This window comes from Haliotis rubra, unplaced genomic scaffold (assembly GCF_003918875.1).
Source record: "Haliotis rubra isolate DU_JTF1 unplaced genomic scaffold, ASM391887v1 Scf242, whole genome shotgun sequence".
NCBI classification, from domain to species: Eukaryota; Metazoa; Mollusca; class Gastropoda; order Lepetellida; family Haliotidae; genus Haliotis; species Haliotis rubra.
The window spans coordinates 731,428-753,058 of record NW_025766470.1 but is presented as its reverse complement, the minus strand read 5'-3'; the positions used below and the strand labels follow the sequence as shown (position 1 = coordinate 753,058).

Sequence of the window (21,631 nt, the reverse complement as noted above, 5' to 3'; positions counted from 1 at the left end):
CATTGCTGTTATCTTACTGATTATATTGCAGTAAATAGCAAAGAATTCTTACCAGATGTTTAGATATTTTTTTGATGTTTTCAGTGGATATTCTGGTTGGTGATGTACTTTATTGTGTTGATCTGTATAATTGAATGTAGATTTACTTTACTGCTCTGTTGCTGTCAGTCCCGCTTCTCCTGATCCTTGTGTTGTGTTGTTTCAGGCGTACTCTCTCCATGACCGTGAGGTCGGATACTGTCAGGGCAGCGGGTTCATCGTGGGACTTCTACTTATGCAGGTAAATTCAACCATAGATGCTGAAGAGGTAGTTATGCTTCTGTCAAAGCACACAAGGTACCTGCTCATTATAAGGAGATTCAATTGCCTCGTTATATATAAGATTCATTGCTGTGACATTCTAGGCTAGAATAGGTCCCAGTACTCTGTGCTTGTCATCTGATGTGACAAAATGGATTGGGGGTGTCAGGCCCACCCTTTTGGTAATGTGTGTGTTGCTCACGATATCAACCTCTGGTTTGACTAGCTTTACTCATCAAAGTTCAACACAACAGTGTTTGATATATTATATCAGGTTGTAATGCAACGGAGAGTGACATAAAGACACAGGGGACAGATAATGTAACGCACAGAAAATACTTGTGGAGTTAACTGTGGCAGTAAACCAGCAACCAGGGATGTCATTAAGTGGAACACTTTTTATGGATAGACAGCTTCTGTCTACGTTTCGGTGTAGATACTAACACCATTATCAAGCAAATGATAACGGTGTTAGGATCTACTCGAAAAGTCGTAACTACTGCAACAAAGAAGTTGTCTATCCATAAAAAGTGTTCCACTTCATCATACCAGCTTCTAAATGCCACTTATGGAAGTGATAGGGATGTCATGATACAAAAGTTTCATGAATCGATACGTAGCATTATACCCATGTCATGATTCGATACGTATCACGATACCTATTTTCGCGGCATTATTGTGTAAATTTAGTTACATTTTGAACACTTTATATTTCATATTTTATAATTGTCCATGAAAAGATCAACATTTTTTATTCTCAGAGATTAGAAAGTTCTAATTTCCCATCTTTGTGCATAAAAAAAAATCATTTATATCCCTCATAACATAAAAAAACATGATGCAATTGCAAAATTTAAACTATACATAAACATATTTGAACTGATACTTTCAAAACTAAATTTCGATACAGTTTTGAATGTATCGATAATTGTATCGTCTTAGAAAAAGTATCGATGCATCGTGGCGTCCCTACCAGTAACGAATGTTATCTTTCATATTAGCATAGTATTCATGCCCATATCCATCTGCACAAATCAGCTAAGCCAAGTGCACCTTCATGTGCATTGTTCTGAAACTGTATCTGTGTCCCTAGATGCCAGAGGAAGAAGCGTTTGCTGTCCTGGTCCGCCTGATGCAGGAGTTCCGCATGAGGGAGATGTTCAAGCCCAGCATGGCGGAGCTGGGGCTGTGCATGTACAAGCTGGAGTGCCTCATCCAGGTCAGTCAGTCACACAGATGATGCTGCTGCAGTAGGGCTGTAGACTGACACTTCATTCAAGATATATAAGTTGTCTAGTCATATTGCTACAAAATAAAGTTCACACATCAATACTTACTTTAGACTTATCAATCTAGACGGTGCTCGAACTAACCATGTGAAGGTAGTCAACATGTGGTATATGTCTGGTAGTTGTGGTATAAATGGATTATCAGCGGTTGACATTAACTTTGAACTGATAGTCAAGTCCAAAATTGAGATTCACCATCTATATCAGTTTACAAAGTTTACAAGCTGCTAATAAATGTATATCTTTCATCTGGAGTACATTTTAAGTACAAAGTATATTATTAACTAATCTTTGCATGAAGAATGAGAAATAAGGGAAATCGGATGAAGGTTTGTCAACTGATTCTTTACATGGGCAAAAGCATGACTTATTTTGATATGTAAAGATTACTTCTTTGATTAGCATTGTAGAAGAATGAAGAATGAGGGTAATTTTTATGGAAATACAATTTCTTTATTCTGTATAGGCAACGTTTCAACATAGAGTCTAATGTCGTCAAGCAAGTGGTACCAACAACATTAGAATCTATGTCGAAACGTCTCCTATACAGAATAAAGAAGTTGCATATAAAATAAGTCATGCTTTTGCCCATGTAAAGAATCAGTTGACAAACCTTCATCTGATTTCCTTACTCATCTTTTTGTAAGATTTCAAGTAGTTTGTAGTGTTAGATATTTTGGCTGTTAGCTTACTTATAACTAGACACATAGAAAGTTTATCTGGCTCAACATTGCAAAAGTGTGCAGCCTTTGTCAACATGCTGATTTGTGTTTATGCTTTGTTTCAGGAACTGCTGCCGGACTTGTACCTGCACTTTCAGACTCAGAACTTCCACACGTCCATGTATGCATCCTCGTGGTTCCTTGACGCTCTTTACGACGTCTCTACCTCTGTCTCTTGCCTGCCGTATCATGGATATTTTCATATCAGAGGTGAGCACACAATGTCAGAGCTCCACTCACATCCACCACTAAATAACAGACATGCTGATGGTTACTGTTTTGATGGAACTGTTATTTTATTTTAGCAACAAAAATGCAGTCAACCCATGGGAAATATGATGCAAATTTATTATAAATGTGGCTAAGTTTGGTTTATAAAAGACACAAAACGCTTTCATTAAGAATAACCTTTCATCACAACTATCCAGTTAAACATATCTGTACTACAGATCGATATGTATGGATACAAAACAGGAATACAATTACACAGTGGAAGAACATGCTGTGTGTAACCCTAGGAGTGAGTGAGTTTAGTTTTACGCCGCTTTTAGCAATATTCCAGCAATATCACGGAAGGCGGGGGACACCAGAAATGGACTTAACACATTGTGCCCATGTGGGGAATCGAACCCGGTTTTTGAAAATGTGAAATGCTGCCAAAAACCCAAAAGAACTACAGGTTTTTTAACACCTTAACCACTAGGCTACCCCACCTCCCGTAACCCTAGGAAGTATTGCTATTACAACTATGTTTATAATGAACATGCTTATAACAAACTGACGCAAATAATAAAGTACTGTAAATTTGTAGTACTCTCCAAATACATTGCACCCTATGGAGTACATCCAACAAATCCCATTCATATTCAGTAATAAAAGCACCTTTGATCTGATCTTTCCTGGTCAAATTTTGTATTTTAGTTCAGAAGTAAGGTTAGTTGAATACACAATGAAACTACATTTACTTGTCTAGTGGTAACATGAGTTCTCTCCCTTAGGTTTGTATATTCTACAAATGTCTTTTGCATGAAAAAGATAGTCATTGTGAAGAATTTAGACAATTGGAAGGTTTGCTATTATTTGGAAAATTGTACAATATTTATAACATTACTAATTATCAAATCAAAATTAAATTGTATTATAATTAAAATAATGGTGAACCTTGGGATCCTGGGCCCCGTTTCACAAAGCTCTCTTAGGCCCAAGATCTCGTATCTTTTCTCGTAGCATTCGTACCTCCAATGTTACAGTATAGCAGGTACCAATGCTACGAGAAAAGTTACGAGATCTTGGGCCTACGAGAGCTTTGTGAAACGGGGCCCTGGAGTATTTGAATGAAAGGAGCCCCTAAATCAAACTTTTAAGTTAAGGGTTATGACAAGGGACTATGGACTTGTATGCTTAATTTCACACATAGATTATGTGTGTGGAAATTGATGTGTATTCAGTGAAAGTCCAGTTATTATTACTGGTGACCCCATATTCTGGACTGTATTCAGTTGCCTTGTGTCTGCAGGGAATGGAGATGATATTCCGGGTGGGGATGGCCATTCTACAGACTAGTCATGAGGACCTGATGTCTCTGGACATGGAGGGCATGCTTAAGGTAAACTGTCATCATCATCATCATCATCATCATCATCGTGTGTGTGGTGTGGCATGGGGACTCAGTTTTCTGAGTTACATCCCTTAGATATGCCCGGACCTGCTATTGTTTGAGTTCTTGATTCTCCCTGATTATAATCACTACTTTTTCAGTCCAGCTGTTTCACCATTAGTTACCGTCTTCAACCTGTGTCACTTAAGGCTTTCCATCCACATTAAGATAGCATGACATGTGAAATGCTGTTCAAAGCAGCATGAACTTCATCTCACTCAGTTTTAAAGGCATCTGCCTCAGTCATGGAATATCATTCAATAAGTCACATTGATGTAGCAAAATCTGAATATTTCCCTGATTAACTCAACAAGCAACAGGAAACTGACTATTTCCTGTCCATGATTAGTGAGAGGAGTAGCCTATTTTATGTCAATGAACTTGTCACTGTACTTTCGCACATATCAGGTTAGGGCTTTGTTCTGTTTTCAGCGTGAAAGAAATGACTGATTTCATTATATTTTTCTTTCCAGTACTTTCAAAAAGATGTTCGTGCAAAATATGAAAATGACACTGAGCTCCTTCTCAAAACAGCATATCAAGTTCGATATAGTACCAAGAAGATGAAAAAGTAAGTGCAGTATATGGTCTCTTATTTACTACAAGGACCCCTCCACTCCCTGACACACACATGTAGCATTGTTGTCTCAGGAACAGACCTGTGAAGATCTGGGATAGAATTGATCTTCAGTAACCCATGCTTGTCATAAGAGGCAACTAACGGCATTGGGTGGTTAAGCTCGCTGACTTGGTTGACACATGTCATCGGTTCCAAATGCCGTAGATCGATACTTATGCTGTTCATCACTGGATTCTCAGGAACAATAAACACAGGTTTCCTGGGTGTGGATCTTTGACAGTATTTACTTCATACACACACATGTATATGTAATACATGGAAATTGACTAACAAACATCAGATATTCCATGAAACTGATAGGAAAAAACCAATAAGATTCACATTTCTTGCACTTGACAGTTAATACTAATTTATTTGAATTCACATAATAAAGCTAAGATATATTACATTTATAGGTCATACATGACATGCTGAAATGACTTAAGAGTAGCTTACACAAGGTTGACACAATTACCTCTTCATAATACCAGTTACAGACGTTGACAAAATATTCTAATTAATAAATGCTAAATCAGAAGCATAACTTGATACCATGATAGAATTACACAATTGAAATGCACAGATACATTCTAAATATGTCCATTCAGGGGCCTAAGCACCACACAGCCAAGCAAACATAATGTTCTTCTAATCTAATACAGTCGAGCACCGTTGTGTCGAACTCTGATAACTCGATATCTCGGTTGTCTCGATATCACATCTTGGTCCCGGCAAAATCCTTCATAACTCAGCATTATTCAAACTCTTTTAACTCGATACAGATGTCTCGATATTTCGGATATCTCGATATAATTTCATGGTCCCAACAAGCAAAATTACCTTTTTAACTCGATATTTTCAAAGAAACTCGATATTCACCTACCTTTCATGGGCAAGTATCCCTCTGAACTGTGGTTGTTTGCACACGTTTACACACTGTGCTGCATGAATCAAAGGGATGCGGTAGTGTAAACTAATTAGGGCTAATTGAGTTGAAGGTGTCACTTGTTTGTTATTTCATTACGATTAATTAAGAAGGAATTAATTAGGAAGTACTCACTGTTGCGATTAAACACTACTGATAACGGATTATAGTTTCGAATCAAAACGTTTTGTTTCCTTTCATAGTGATATATGATGATATGCCCTGGTCAGATGTCTCGAAGTTCGGATAACTCGATATTTGAATATCTAGACAACGGTGCTCGACTGTATATGAAGTTACCTGTAAATGCTATAAAAGCATAATTACCAAGCAAATCATGCTATATAATAAGTTAGGTAAACCTCCTTATACTCATTCTTGAATGTGTAATTATGGTATGAAGATTGATAAATTAGACAGCAACCTTTACCATCTCTAGGTTTTCATAACCTATCATAGTGAAATGCATGTACTAATGTCACACTTTTCCCACAATATTTTGGCCTATATTATACATATTTGGGCATATGCACTCACTTTAGCTTCCTATTGATGCAATAAAAGACTTGTTATCCCTTACGACTTGCCTGAAATTGATAATTGAAACTTGAAGGCAAATAGTGAGTGAGTGAGCAAGTTGAGTTTTACGCCGCACTCAGCAATATTCCAGCTATATGGCGGCGGTCTGTAAATAATCGAGTCTAGACAATCCAGTGATCAATAGCATGAGCATCGACCTGCGCAATTGGGAACCGATGACATGTGTCAGCCAAGCCGGCGAGCCTGACCACCTGATCCCGTTAGACACCTCTTACGACAAGCATGGGTTACTGAATCAAGGCGACCAGTTTCTAAACAGAGAACACTTACCATATATGGAATGTAAACAATTGCTCCATACATCAAAAACTGTTGCATACTGTGTTGTCGGTGTTTGCCGAACTGGTTTCAATCACAAGTTGGGCGTAGGATATTCGTAATGAGCGCTCAAAGGGACATAACTCTGTGGGGTTCACTTAAAATAATGTTCGGCCGGTAGAGGGAGCGAGAGTCGATTTAATGCCACGTTTCATTAATTCATTCGAACTTTTAATTTAATGTAATCTAAAAAGCAGGGTTTTTAAACATAAATTATATGGTAGCTTCCCTGAGGGCTGATACTTAGTATTATTGAGATAAATGCATTATTTTTTTTAGAGAAGTGTAGTGTGATATGGTGCCTTTAACATGTAGCCACAATTTACACACTATAATACAAATGCTATAATATAATGAATGTGTGCTATAAATAGGTTATAAAACAAGTTTATACAACAATCCATTCACATTTTTCATTCAAACCTATCCCCAGTTAATATTAGCAAGTAAGTCCTACATGATAATTGCAATTAGATAAAGTTATAAAAACATATTTTACTCAATATTATATGTTTGTAATGTTTACTAACCTTCATTAAATGCAGACCAATCAAATCAAATCAAATAAGGCATTTGTATAGCGCTACATATCCAGAGTCCTGCTTATGTGTGCTTAGTTGAATGCTCGTTTGAAGAGGATGGTTTTGAGACAAGATCGGAAACTGTTGATATTTTCCGATTTTCTGACATTTTCAGACAGACCTCTTGAAACGATGCAGGCTTGAGCATTCAAATTAAAGCTGTCCTCTGAATGTGTGTGTTTGAATGAATTGTAAGTAAGAAAGTTTAGTGACTGGTCAATCAGATTACATAATCTAGCTTGCAACTTGAGTGGCTGTAACAAAGACATTTGCTTCAGTCATGACAGAATAATAGGGGACAGCAGCCAAGCTTGAAAGCTGTCTAATCAAGACTGACTTAAACTTCCTAACTTATAACTTGTACTTTCAAATGACATTAAACACAAGACATAAAAACACATTTAACACCAACCCCTTACATACACATGCATACACAACAACTCACTCATTTTTTCAGTTATGCTATAGTATTTAAATCTTGGGACTCCACATTTTGGTTATGATATGATAATGACACCTTGTTTTTTTCTACGTAAAAACATTGTAGCGTAGTTACATGATAAAGGTATGCAAATGGTACCGAGTGGAGTATAAGTGGATTCTCGAGTCACCGATATCCCATTCTTCTCATTAGAGTTGACTCAAATCAGGATCAAGTCTCTCATCAGTGGCTGATTGTGTGTCATTGTATCTGAACAGCATCTAGATTTGTTCATGTTGTCAATCATTGGTTTCCCTGGCCAAACCTTTGTTATTCACAAACTATTGCTGAAAATATTAGAGTCCATGTGCACTTGGCATTGAAGCTACCAACATCTTTATGAGATTTAAGTACTGTTATATGGACTACCATTACCTGTGCTTCCTTGACAACTGAGTTTTACAAGAATCAAGCTTCAGACTAGAGTCAGCCTGCAGCTGTGATGTAGTTGGAAAATTGCATAAAACAACAATGTCTCCACTACCCCCCATTTGGTATAGTGGCTGAAATTGAGACACTAAAACTCTTAAAACTATTGTGTGCACATTACACTGTACCCAGTCTTTGTGTCAGGTGACCTACTGTAAGTGCAGAAAGGTGTCTGTGGATCTTAATGTTGTCAAGCCAGCTTTTGTGTTTTATAATGCCAGTCAATATCTCAGTTAAACTGCCCCAGGGTTTGGCCATTAAGATGTCTACATGCTGTCACTATAAGGAAGAAGAGATACTGTCTGTATGGCTGTTTGACCACTTTCCCATGTTTACACTCCCAAGTAGAACCCAAGTCATGCATGCTTGTTATGTTTACATATAATTACACACTGTCCACTCATGAGGGCCACTCAGTGGTGTATGCCATGTAAGCAAACATTAGGACTTTGACTTTGTTTCTCTTTCTCCAAGTTTCTTGTTGTTTGAAGCAGGGTGGTTTTCATGATGAGTACATGAATCACAGTGTGCTGCTTTAGACTCTCGTCTTAAACCAGAGTCATAGTCTTCGTACAGGTATCTGGATACTGGTTGTGCCGACAAGAGCAAGACTCGATTATTTACAGACCACTGCCATATAGCTGGAATATTGCTAAGTGCAGCGTTAAACAACAAACAAACAAAACAAGAGCAAGAGTGAGTGAGTGAGTGAGGTTGGTTTTACGCCGCTTTTAGCAATATTCCAGCAATATCAAGTCGGGGGACACCAGAAATGAGCTTCACACAATGTACCCATGTGGGGATTCGAACCCGGGTCTTCGGCGTGACGTGCGAACGCTTTAACCAACAAGAGTAAGATGAAATTACACTTGCTTGATAACGGTGTTAGTACCTATACCGAAACATCACACTCATTGTAATAAGGAAGTTCACTAACCATTGAACTTGGTTTTTCCTTCAAGATGAAATTATGCTCAAATTTTGACTAGGGTCTAAGGTCACAAAATTATCATTAGTGATAGCTACTTACAGACTTATATGTAGACGTATATCATGTCTCTACATACAAAGCAGAGAATTTACCCCTGTTCACTGTCTACAGTCTCTCATAATGACTGACAACACAGACTATGTAGCTAATCAGTATGCTAATGGTTGCATGGGCACAGAGGCATTCCACATGAATTAGTGATCATCAGATAACTTCAAATAACAGGATAGCTCAAATATTTGTTCTAACAGTCTTGGTTGTATGGAATAGGTCTGTCCTTTTACACTTGACTGCAGGAAATGTAAACTGTGCTTTGTTCCCCTCATTTGAAAAGAATTCTCATTTTACTGAGCTAGTGTCACCATCTGATTTGCTGGGTCGGTGGTCAAGGGGCTCGAGTGTCCAGGTGTAGCACTGTATTAAGAATGCTTGAAAACATCCAGTGATGGTAGACGAAAGGTGGTTACATGTAGTTGCCATCAAGTTGACCACTATATATTCCAAGAATGTATGTGTGTGGCTATGTCATGTGGTGAAAAATTATATTTTCAAGTTGAACTAAATTGTAGGCTGAAGAGGTTTTGAGTGAGTGGTTGAATTAGATTTGGGACAGATAATCCATTGTTTGACAGCAAGAGCAGTCTCGTTACTCTGATACACAGTGTTTCTTATTCTTTAAAGTTATATTCATTGCTGCCATTTTATGCCATCTGTACAATGCACTAATTTTATTTTCTACAGTACTTCACTATTGCCTAAGGCATGGATGGAGTATTTGTCTCGCAGACTTGTGTCCCTTGGGTGTATAGGAAATCAGTTGGTTTGAATCCCAGATTCCCCTGATAATGTCTCTGTTTTCACTGCTCTGATTACCTGTGCAGAGTTATGTCCCTTAGATGTACCAGAAATATGTTATCATCGTGATCACAAGTTGGAATTCCTGAGTCCCCTGATTCTGGTTCTGTGTTTGTCAGCACAATACTGTACTTGTTAGTTTCAGTAGCTGAGATGCTTACAACTAAGGGGCTTTAGAGGCATTGAATGGCATTTAGAAGTGATATACATCAAGGCAAGAATTGTATGGATGTCAACTTCTCTATTGTGATGGGCACGACAGTTTGGAGTATATTCTTTCACCTGATGAAGGAGTAAAAATATACTCCGAAACGTTGTGTCCATCACAATAAAGAAGTTGACCTCCATACAATTCTGGCCTTTTAAGGGGCTTTAGTCTCCAATGAACGCCCCTTGATAGAACTGAAATTCTGTCCAAGTGGCTCAGACCAAATTTGCTCACTTTGAATGACGTATCATTTCTACCATGAAGATACACAAACTTGCTGCCACTATAATGATTAGAAGAAATGTGCACATTTTCATAATTTAATGCTCAGTTGCTATTTCTTTAAATTACAACTCAAATTCAACATCATTGGAATGGCACATCCAAGCCAAGATGATCATGCATATTAGTAAATTCACCACAACAGACATACCGACAGTTCAGTAATGAAGCTTGGTTTTAAGTGATAAAGCTTAAATTCAGTCTTGTGATACTCTAATATTTTTAACCGTTTGAATTTGTCTTCAGTAACCCATGCTTGTCGTAAGAGGTGACTAACGGGATTGGGTGGTCAGGCTCGCTGACTTGTTTGACACATGTCATCGTATTCCAAGTGCGTAGAATGATGCTCGTGATGTTGATCACTGGATTGTCTGGTCCAGACTCGATTATTTACAGACCACCATCATATAGCTGAAATATGTCTGAGTGCGGCGTAAAACTAATCTCACTCACTCACTCTAATATTTTAATATGGCTTAACAGTCTGACCATTTATAGAGGCCTGACACAAATTTCAGTAATGAATAACCCAGATCTAAGATTTTTAGGAGGAAATACAGTATGCAGTTAATGATGTATCACCTAGTCAAGGTAGGCTTGTTCCAGGGATGTTGGACTGCACCTTGATTTCGTGCTGCAATAGTATCGATCAGAGTTTGCCCTATACCTTGGCTTATTTAATGTGTGGATGGCATAGAGTCAGTTTTTTTAAACAAGATGTCACATTAAAGGACTTTGGACTGATTCAACTTAACCTGATGTGACATTTCGATGATTACTGATAATGGATACTTTCTTCGTAGCAGAGGAATGTTTGTGACTCATCAAAGAAGTAAACGATGAGTCTTTGCCATTTCAAAGTCTGTCAATGATTACAAAAAGAAATCAATACCAGTTAAAACATTTCATTCTTTAAATGAAAGTTGACAGTCATTTTTGTCATAGTGGTGAAATATATACATGTGGTATCAAGCTCCCTGGCATAGGTTCATTGAGTGGTTGATATGTTCTCATTCAGGGCCAGACAGTTTCATTTGTAAGCTCTGGTCAGGGATAAGTAAGTCCTGTGAGGGGCACTTGTTATGCATTATGATGGATAGCTGTCATTCCTGACTCCTCAATGATGGACTTTCATCTTCCTCTCCTAGCTCCAGGCAATGGTTGCTATACAATGCAGGCATTACTTCCTTGATGGATGATGACACAATGTGAACATGTCATACCCTGCTACAGGACCAATGGAGCAGGAAAAGATTCACCAACCCTATGGGGATGCTACCCAAATTAAGTGCTAAACATCAAGGGAAGTTACATGAGTCCCTTAGGGTTTCTCCTATGGTAACAGAATCTAAAGACCCTTCTGTCTTACTTTTATCAGCCTATACTAAAACCTTTTGGAGCCAACAAACCCCAACTTGTATTTTAGCTAACTGTTCAAAGTATGAGAATACTATCTCACAAGCTAACTGTTCAAAGTATGAGAATACTATCTCACAAACACCAGGAATTATCTTTATTTGTTTCTCTAATGACTGTTATCAAATCTACTTGTGAGATCTGTCTACAGTTTTAGATGTCCAGTAAAACATAGGAATTCTTATAAATTTGCACTGTGGTTTGGAGCATGTCAATTTTATTGAATGTAAATAATGAGACATCTAGTTTCACTTAACTGCCATGTCAGCTGTTGTGTTCAGCTGAGGTTCAAGGTGTGAATCCCAGGCAGTACACTTAGGGGTTGGGGGGTGGACAGGTTGACAGGACATAGCCCTTGTTGTCACCCAGGCAGCACAATAGAGGCTGGAGAAGTAACAAGGGGATGAGTGAGTGATTGCCAGCTGGCCAAGGGGCATAGTGATAACAAGTTTTATCAATGGAAGGTGTCTTGACAATACAAAAATGGTCAGATGCAGGGTTAAAGATGTGTGAGACTGGTTATTTAAGGAATGAAAGTCATATTCATGGATGCAGTAATTATAGGTTCATGCTTTAATGTTGAGAAGAACAAGATAAATATTTTACAAATCTATCACATAAACACAGCTATGAAAGAATTAAGGTTTACTGGTAAGGGACCGTTCATAATTTATGGCTAGGGGGGTGATGATGCGTTTTATGGAGAAGCATGTACAATGTGAATCCCCCCCCCTAAAATTATGTACAAAATAAGTGACCCCCCTGCAAGTCATGTACAATATCAATGACCCCGCCTCCCCTTCCCATAATTTCTAAGCATAATTTTAAACATATTTTGATGTACAAAATTGCTGACTCCCCACCCCCTAGAACGTGTGTACAAAATTGCTGACCCCCCTAGCTCCCCAGAACAAAATGGGTGACCCCCCTTAAAATCATCATCACCACCCCTAGCCATAAATTATGAACGGTCCCTAAGCTATAAACATTTCCTTTCTAAAACAAAATAGCTTGATAAATATGACAACAGCATGTAGTGTAGTATGACCATCCAACTATGTGAGACAAGTTACCCAGGGTTCAGGTATACAACCTTTAATCTACCAGCTGGGTGACCCACCCACATACTGGCAATATGAGACCTGTTGCCAGTCCACCTGTCTTGTTTACAGAGATCAGGTGACTGAAGCCAGGTATTACCATGTCAACCCAACTTAATTCACTGACCTTATTTTATATCTCAACAACCAATACTGCACACATGACCACTTTGAACCAACGGTGTGAGTTTTTCTGTGGTTTGCTATTGTGGTAACAATTCACACATGGCTCACCATGCGTTTCCCCCATCAAACTGAAATATGAAATATAAATGTGGGGGTTTACCTAACTTCTTTCCAAAATGGACCTTTTAGTGAATGTGTATAGCTTATGTATCGTAATTCTGTTCAAAATAATGTCTGCTAACTGTGACTTTTAGACTATAACGGATCAAAACTGACCTCCAGTGTTTGAAATTTGACATGCAAGCCAAGAGGACAATTCCACGAGAAAGTTTTAGAGAATCCTTAGATTCAAATACCGTAGAAGCCTTCCAGACTTTGTTATCCTCTTAGTTTCAAACACCTAATAATAAATTGACAAGTAAATGTACCTAATCGACTGGTTTTTATGCAAATACTTGGTGATTTGACAGTGATTCTATCTCATTATATATCTTGTATCTATTATTGAAAAGGTAAGAGGTTTTCAAAGAAACTACATATTTTAACATTGGGCTCCAACAGCTCTTGCTTTCATTCCTTCACTGAACCACCAACATGATCTTCTGGGTAGAGCCAGTGAATGAAGCCAGAAACACAGCCAGACATCAGGGCTGGTAACTTCAAAATGTTACCAGCCCAAATGGAATTTAACCAGATCAGACACCAAGATAGGCTGGCCTGCTGTAAATTTTGGACCGTCATAAGAAATCTAGCCCCATCTCAGCCCGGTCAGATCAGACAGGCTGGCCTGCTGTAAATTTTGACCGTCCATCAGAAATCTAGCCCATCTCGGGCGGTCGGAAAGGCCTTATTTCATACACTGGTAGAGCATCTACCTCGAGAGAGGACTTTTGGGATCCATCATACCAATGGCGTTAACGATGGTATTTGTTGTCACCTTGTCTCACGCTCAGCTTCCAGATCAATGTTCATGCTGTTGATCACTGGATTGTCTGGTCCAGACTCGATTATTTACAGACGCCGCCATGAATCTGGAATATTGCTGAGTGTCGGCGTAAAACTAAACTCGCTCACTCACTCAGCTTCCAGAGGAAAAACACAAGGACTAATCAATCAGCTTAGAGCTGGTGAACTGAGGAGTATCCATGTAAGAACTTGGCGTGTAACCTCAGTAATCTTGGAATGGATTCACTTCACCTCACCTGAACCCACCTCATGCCTTCACTTAGTAGTCTTAGACATTTGCAACATACAATCCATGGGTAGAAAACAATCTGTGACGTCTGCTGTCCTCTTCTGTCATCTGCGTCTGCTGTCCTCTTCTGTCATCTGCGTCTGCTGTCCTCTGTTGTCGTCTGCGTCAGGGTCAGCCCAGGGACAGGACTGGTCAGTGCAGAATGTGAACCCCTCAGTGTCCAGACTGACCACATTCATGTCACCAAGTGGTTTGGATATTTATGGTGAAACCTTTGATGTGTTCCTGTACTACTAAACCAACCCTTGGATACAGGTTTATGGAAGAAATATCCTGTGTTAAAATATGAAATTTGGTTACGGTCTGTATTAAGCACCCATCATGGCGTGTTTTACAAACATGTTCAACCTTCTGCAATAGGTATTTAGGCTGTATGTTTCACATATATATATATATATGAGACTGACTGACTGAGTTTGGGTTTACACCGCTTTTAGCAGTATTCCAGCAACATCACGGCAGGGGACACCAGAAAGGGGCTTCACTCATTGTACCCATGTTGGGATTCGAACCCAGGGGGGCAGTGGGGTGGCCTAATGGTTAAAGCACTGGCTCGTCACGCCGAAGACCCGGGTTTGAATCCCCACATGGGTACAATGTGTGAAGCCCATTTCTGGTGTCCCCCGCCGTGATGTTGCTGGAATATTGCTAAAAGCAGCGTAAAACCAAACTCAGTCAGTCAGTCGAACCCAGGTCTTCGGTGTGACGAACTATATATATATATAAGAAGTCACAGGGGCAAACATTATTGTTTCCACTTTGATAATTTAAGTACTTTTAGGTGAAACTGAAAGAATGTGACAAATTTTCAACATATACTAATTATGAAGTTCTAGGACTAGAATGCATGGTATATTATGTATAATATATAGTTCAGTTTTACTTTATGGATGGGTACAATCTCATTAATATCTTTTATGATGCCCCTCAAAGGAAACATCTGAGGACACATTCAAAGGAAGTTGCATCAGACGATCTTTCTGATCAGCCAAAGCAATTCATACAATAGGATTGTAATGCAATTAAGATGTACATGGTCGATATTCTAGTGGCATTTCAAAAAGAGATTAATTTTTACAAATTTGTATATCTGAGTCATGTAAGTATTGCTTACTCACTCACCAAGTGAGTTTATTACAAATGTGGCTCTTCCATCATGACTGTGGTTTATCGAAGTCAGGACACATGCATGCTTCCTGAATTAATCCTGCTTCACTTCATTCATAAGAAAGAGTTTATGCGTTTTAATGTGTATATCGACCTGCAAAGCACATGTTAACTTCCTACAAATAGGATTATGCATGATGAGGAGTCCTCATTGTGTATTAAGTGTTTGTCAAGGATGATAAAAATACCTTCTACAGTTGTAAATGAAGGGAATTCTACAAGTGTGCAGTACAAACACCTATGCTAAACCAAAGGGACAGCACTTGCTCAATGGGTTCTAAACAGCAAGTGCCCCACTGAATATCTTTGAGAAAAATTTGAATAAGAGGTTGTGGGAAACGTAAAAAACCTGTTTGTATTCAAAATCATACTGATTCATTGAGGCATGATATATTTGTGCACATCCTTGAGATGGGACTCTAAGCATGAATGCCATATTTTGGTTGCATAATATTTTTTCAGCAATAATTACCGTCTGCATTAGAGCATGAAGAGGAATATTAAGAGTTTGTACAAAACCAAAGGTTAGGGGCTTTCTCAACAGGGTTATAGGATGCAGGGTCAAGGGAAACAAGCAGAAGCTCATGTTAAGCTATATAAAGGAGATGTACAGGTTCACTGACCCGTGATGCCTCATCCTAGTTTGTCTCACAGTCCCTGAACCATATTATTTTCCCTTCAGCCTACCTGTAATGCTATAGTCCTGCAATGCTAAAGCCCTAAATGAAGCAAGTCTAGATTTCTGCAGGTTCTGAATCCCTGGTCTCCCTGGGGCTCCTTTTCAATTTAAATGGGTTTATTTGTTACAAAATTATATATATTCAGAGACTCAGCATTAGTCTAGCCTTGTCCCTGTGGTGGGAGAATCAAAGTCTGAAGGTGGACCGCCTGGGGCTGTCAGCACTGTGGCCTTGTAGGCCGACTGGGGGTGTTTATTGCCTGGCATGCATGCTGCTTCACAGCAGTTTAAAGTTTAATATGGCCACAGTCATGCAGGGCTCGTGTCTCAGCCTCTAGTGGATAGGATACCTTTTGTTGTATAATTTGATTAAACCTTTAATCTCCTAACCTGATCGTTTGGTTTTGCTTTTGAGGTTAGGGAAAATTGATTCATGAAGACACTTTAGATGAGTTCAGGTGATTTTATACTTCCTTGATTAAAGTTACACATAGTTTTCTGCACACATTTTGAAGGAGTCTCAGACTTTAGAGAATTTCTTGGAACAGTTATGATGTAAGGTTTGTATTTTAGAAAGGAAAATACAATACATTTGCCAGGTCTTTGGGAAATATTAATTGTGTTGGTATGGTCAAATTGTTGTGTATTTATTCCTTGCCTTGTAGTATTTCAATATTAGTTAATTTCTGTTCATTTAGAGATGTTGAGACCAGGTACTCAGGTTAAGTGTTTTTCCCTAGCGTTGTCTCTCCAGGAAATGAGAAGTCAATATTTACCCTGCGATAATGGGTGTCTGGATTGACATTAATTGTTAGTTTTGGAAGTGTTGTTTACGTCTTTAAGATCTACTTCTCAGAATCACTTCTTGTCCTGACAACTATCCACCATTACCTTGTTTACCTAAGGCTTCAGGAAATGCATTGCGAAGTATAGGATTTTTCAGTGGAGGTGAGATGAGTTGTTGTTAGGAACTGTCCCTGTAGTCTTAAATGTGGACAAGACAAAAACATTTATTTTTTGAAAAATAGATATGATGTGTGACTAAATTCCTTGAAACAGCTGAGAATAAAAGGTTTAAGTTTTCAACAAATGGAAAAAGAAATCTGTACTTTTGTAACAGTAAAATAGGTGAAGTTTGAAAGTTTAATTCCAGTGCCAAACCAAGTTAACACTTTCTGCTTTACAGTGCTGTCAGTACTTTTTAAGTAATCAAAAATGAGAAATTTGTGTTGGTTGTTGACACTGATAAAGCTGAAGCTAGAAGTTCAGTACAATCTAGAGACTTGAAAGGATATCCTCACTAGGCTATAGTATAGCCAGGCCTTTGTGGGTGACACGGTTTAGCTACAGGTAGCTGTGAGCTATTCAGGGTCACAGAGCATGTGAGTGACCAGTTTACCTGTCAGACCCACAGACCTTACTTTCACAACATCGTCAGCGACACTGCAAGTTTCATGGCATGTTGAGTGTGCATATCTCAATCAGATCACCTGGAGTTGGTTACGTGGCTCAGTATAGATTTTCTTGAAGTGAACTGTAATCAGGTGACGTGTGTCTGCGACAGAGCATGACTCGATGGGATCGGAGACACAGATGATTGTCGGGGAACATTACCTGTCCAGTGGTGGGATTCCTAGTGCTAGAAGCTGGGGACAAGATGAATAACTATCCTACCATTACAAATGGATTTTGTCGAGTTTGATGAGTAAGTTTTGATTATTCTTCCTTGAATGTCCTGGCTGTAAACATCGTCAGGGTTGTTTTGTTGATGTCTGTTATCTTTCTGCATCACTGGTCACTCATTGTCAACGGAACAAACATAATGAATACTTCCATGTCCTATATTTATAATACGGGATGATGATCGTATCAATTCTTCAGGTGCTAGCGATGACATTTGTGTTCATAAGAAACCCACACTTGACATTTCTCAGTCTAAATGCAAACAGGTCAACTCCCCAGTCTGGAAGAAGGTCACACTGCAGGCACTAAATAGTCAAATGTAAATATTACATCCAGAAAATCAATCTGATGAAATATTTATTCAGCGATGCCTGTGTGTGTTATTTTTGTGACGGTCCTGGTTTTCACAAAAGGGTATTCAACTGGTGGCTGTAGTTTGGTAGATATCATGAGTTGTACACACAGGTTCTTGTACAGGATATAGGGAAACTGAGGAATGTGTGGGTACATCGCCCACCTATTCTGGATGATGTCACCTTTGTAAATGATTTATTAGGTTGCAGTGATGTTAGAAACAACCTCTAGCCAGACTCTCACAGTCTGGAAGCAGTAATGGTTTTCCTAACAAGTAACTAGTATTATTACATGAACCATTAATCCACAGTTGAGATGGAGATTAGTTGGATATATTGAATAATCTCAATCAGTGTATATCACGATTTTTACCTCAGGTCCAGAGACCCCCAATAATTAATTTTATGGGCTCTTGCAGTAAATATCAAGGTCCTGTAAAGTAATATAAGTTCATATGTTCAGATAATTACTTTAGAGCCTGAAATAAATCGACAGACATGCTTATGATGGTCGTGCTTGATGGGTGAAATAACAGATATCGCTCTTGATATGCTGTAGCCTGTCCAAGAAATATTACTGTGTGTCCCTTGGGATGCAGTGGATATGTTTGTACAATTGTGCATTGTGTGAAACCCCATTTATGAAGTCTTGCTTTGTAGAGGTGACCTGTGTTTCACTGATAACAGGACTAACATACTTTACATTATCTAATTTAGAATAAAACTGAACTTTGAAAAAACATCTCATTTATGAACAATATATTTTTTTCGCTTTGTTTGCCACGTGTGCTTAATTTGGAAATCCAAGAATAAATCACTGCTTTTAGTCCGAGGAATGTGGGTAGTTATGTTATAAACAGTCACTAATCAGAGAGGTGCTTGTGGCATAAAATATTCTAAAATATTCACATGTAATGATACAGAAAAAGAACACAGGTTGAGAATTCTTCACTCGATGATCCATCCAAATGAAGATATGAACACAGAATCTGTTTGATCTTTGGTAGGCTTTAGAAAAGGTTCCTGATTACAAATTCCTCTTGAGGGTGTATTGCTGCCTTGCGTCAGTTGTTACAATGGTGAATAGCCAATGTTGACCCGGGGGTTAGCTAAGGGTACTCTGCCATATAAGTCTGATTACTGGCTCTCTCAAGCGTAGCATGCTCCATTCCTGGGGTATCAGGTACACTAACATTTTGTCCAAGGTGTAAAAAATGTGTATCTACAGAATAAAACAGGAGTCAAATAGAGACCAGAATAATGCCCTAGTACAGAACTGAGGCAATCTAGACTTATGAAATCATTCACTTAAGTTGGATTCATTCTGAGTTATTCTGTAGGGTCTGAGAGATAGACTAGGAATCTGGATAAGACAATAGGTCCTTGGTCACTTACAACCAGTGCTTGTTGTAGAGGCAACTCAGTAGATAGGGTCTTTTGACTTAGTTGCATGTTGGTATATTTCAGTTATTTCGTTTCATGATTTCAAACCCTGGATTGTCTGCTCCAGGCTTGATTATTTACAATCCACTTCAACTTTTTTTCACAAACTAGCGAAACATTCAAAAAGGACCTTGCCTGAAATGTGAGAGTGTTAGAACTTGAATGGTTTCTATGATGTACAGATATTTGCTGGCTAAACATGTACTTGGTTGAACATTTGACTGGTGAGTTTCATCCTGAGTTCATCGCATGTAGTATAAAGGGGTCGGCAGGGTAACGGGAGCATATTGATATAGAATGTGGTTCTAGGAATGTATTGTTATGTGTGATGTGAATTCATAGTCACCTGATCATGACCTGTTGTGATGAGGTGGAGGAAACCAGAATTTCCAGAAAAATGATGAGAGTTTTTTTTCACACAATAATTTTAATTTTTTTTCAATTTTTCAATATCCTCAGTTTGTTGTGATGTTATTTGTGAGAATGTTAGCATTGCATTATTGAACTGAAAAACATAACACTGGTAAGAATAATTGACAGTTTATAATAATTATTCAGTTTACAGTCCTGTCAATGAATATGAATGTATGTAAAGAGTACATCTAGTGCAAGTCTTTTTTACTAGTAAGTGATAAAGCTGGTGATTAGTAATCATAACAACTTATTTCAATCGTTATTAAAAACTTCACTATATTTCTCGCTCAAATTTGATATCATTTCTGGTAGGTTTTAGTGTTCACAGACTTTTTATGAGATACACTTAGTTTTTTCTAAAAAATTGAATAACATTTTGTTCATGATAAAATAGTGTCCTAACTAATTTGATAAATAACATTTCAACGTCATTTGTCTTGAGCATTATCACAGACTAATACTATAGGATGTTTAAAAAATTTAAATTTTCAAAGTTTTAGGTGTCTTAAAACTTAGAGAGCGTGAAGAAATTTCCTGCAAATCTTGAAGTCATGCAAACTCATGCAAATTGCAACAATGCATGGATTTAAGTTTGACACTCCATGACATATTGTAATCATATCCCCCAACAAATCATAAGTTGAAATTCATTTGGATGTGTCCATGATGTACGTAGTTCGATGTGTAAGTTTGTTAAGAACACAAAATGCCAATCAGAAAGTGGTCAAATGCAACGTTTTGGATCACACTTTCTCTGTAAAGTACAGACACTAGTACTTTTTGGGGTTGAGACCCATCCAGGATTCAAACCCACACTGTCAGAGTAAGGCACCTAATCTCAATTGTAATATTTAAAAAAGAAATTGTTTCAAATATGTCCTGAAAAAATGTATCCTGAAAAACAAGATTGTTTCTGACCAAAAAGTACCCCTATGGCACTGTTGTAGTACTAACAGTAGGTGAAACGAGATTATTCCCATTACAGCTTAATTGTCCCAGCCATTGGATGAGGGAGGGTATACCTCGTTTAGGTCATTACTCCTGATTGTCGCTGACATCCCTGTCTACAGAGGATTCTATAACCAAATAATACACAACACAAACATTCTCTTCCTAACTAGCTCAGGATGTCGTCTTAATCCGTAGTCTGTAATTACACCTTTGTCTAACATGTCTAATTAGATAAGTACTACCTGAAGTAAAACAGCTACCTGTAACTACAGAGTAATACTCCTTCATGACATTTGTAGCAGGTTAAGCTTGGGTGGTTGAGAACAAAGTGTTAGCTGATACCTGAGTGACACCTGTAGATCAGGGTTTTAATTAGGGTTAAGTGTGTTGTTTCTGTGTGTAGTCTTTTGGGGGACATTGTGTTTTCCCAGACTGTTCCCTGAGTATGAAGACAGTGATACAGTTGGTGTCTAGCCCCACACATCATCTTGGCTTAAGTGTGACATGGTGTTATTCCTTGTCTTAGTCCACGATCCTGTTGACAGGAGCATTTTGATCAGTTTGAAATATGAATCGCCTCTGGTTCAGGTACATAGCTGATTTATACCTCCATAACTTGACTGATCTCTGGCTGTTTTGTTCTTTTGGGGGAGCTTCACAATTTTAAATGTTTCTTTTGTCTTAATTTTATAGGTGTAGATATTGCTTTATATTCTGCACATCCAAGAAGTTTATAAATTTAACTGCCAATTTATGTGAGAAGGGTGTGTGTTTTATTTGTCACCAG

General features: G+C 38.3%; 1 protein-coding gene across 1 annotated transcript in view; it reads left to right on the top strand.

Moving 5' to 3' along the window:
• LOC124278835 (ecotropic viral integration site 5 ortholog-like) overlaps positions 1–21,631 on the top strand; it is an 88,248-nt gene that overhangs the window by 44,318 nt on the left and 22,299 nt on the right. The window contains 6 exon segments of the mRNA XM_046714609.1: positions 206–280; positions 1,394–1,519; positions 2,377–2,451; positions 2,453–2,521; positions 3,828–3,917; positions 4,442–4,539. Coding sequence (XP_046570565.1) covers positions 206–280; positions 1,394–1,519; positions 2,377–2,451; positions 2,453–2,521; positions 3,828–3,917; positions 4,442–4,539 — 533 coding nt within the window.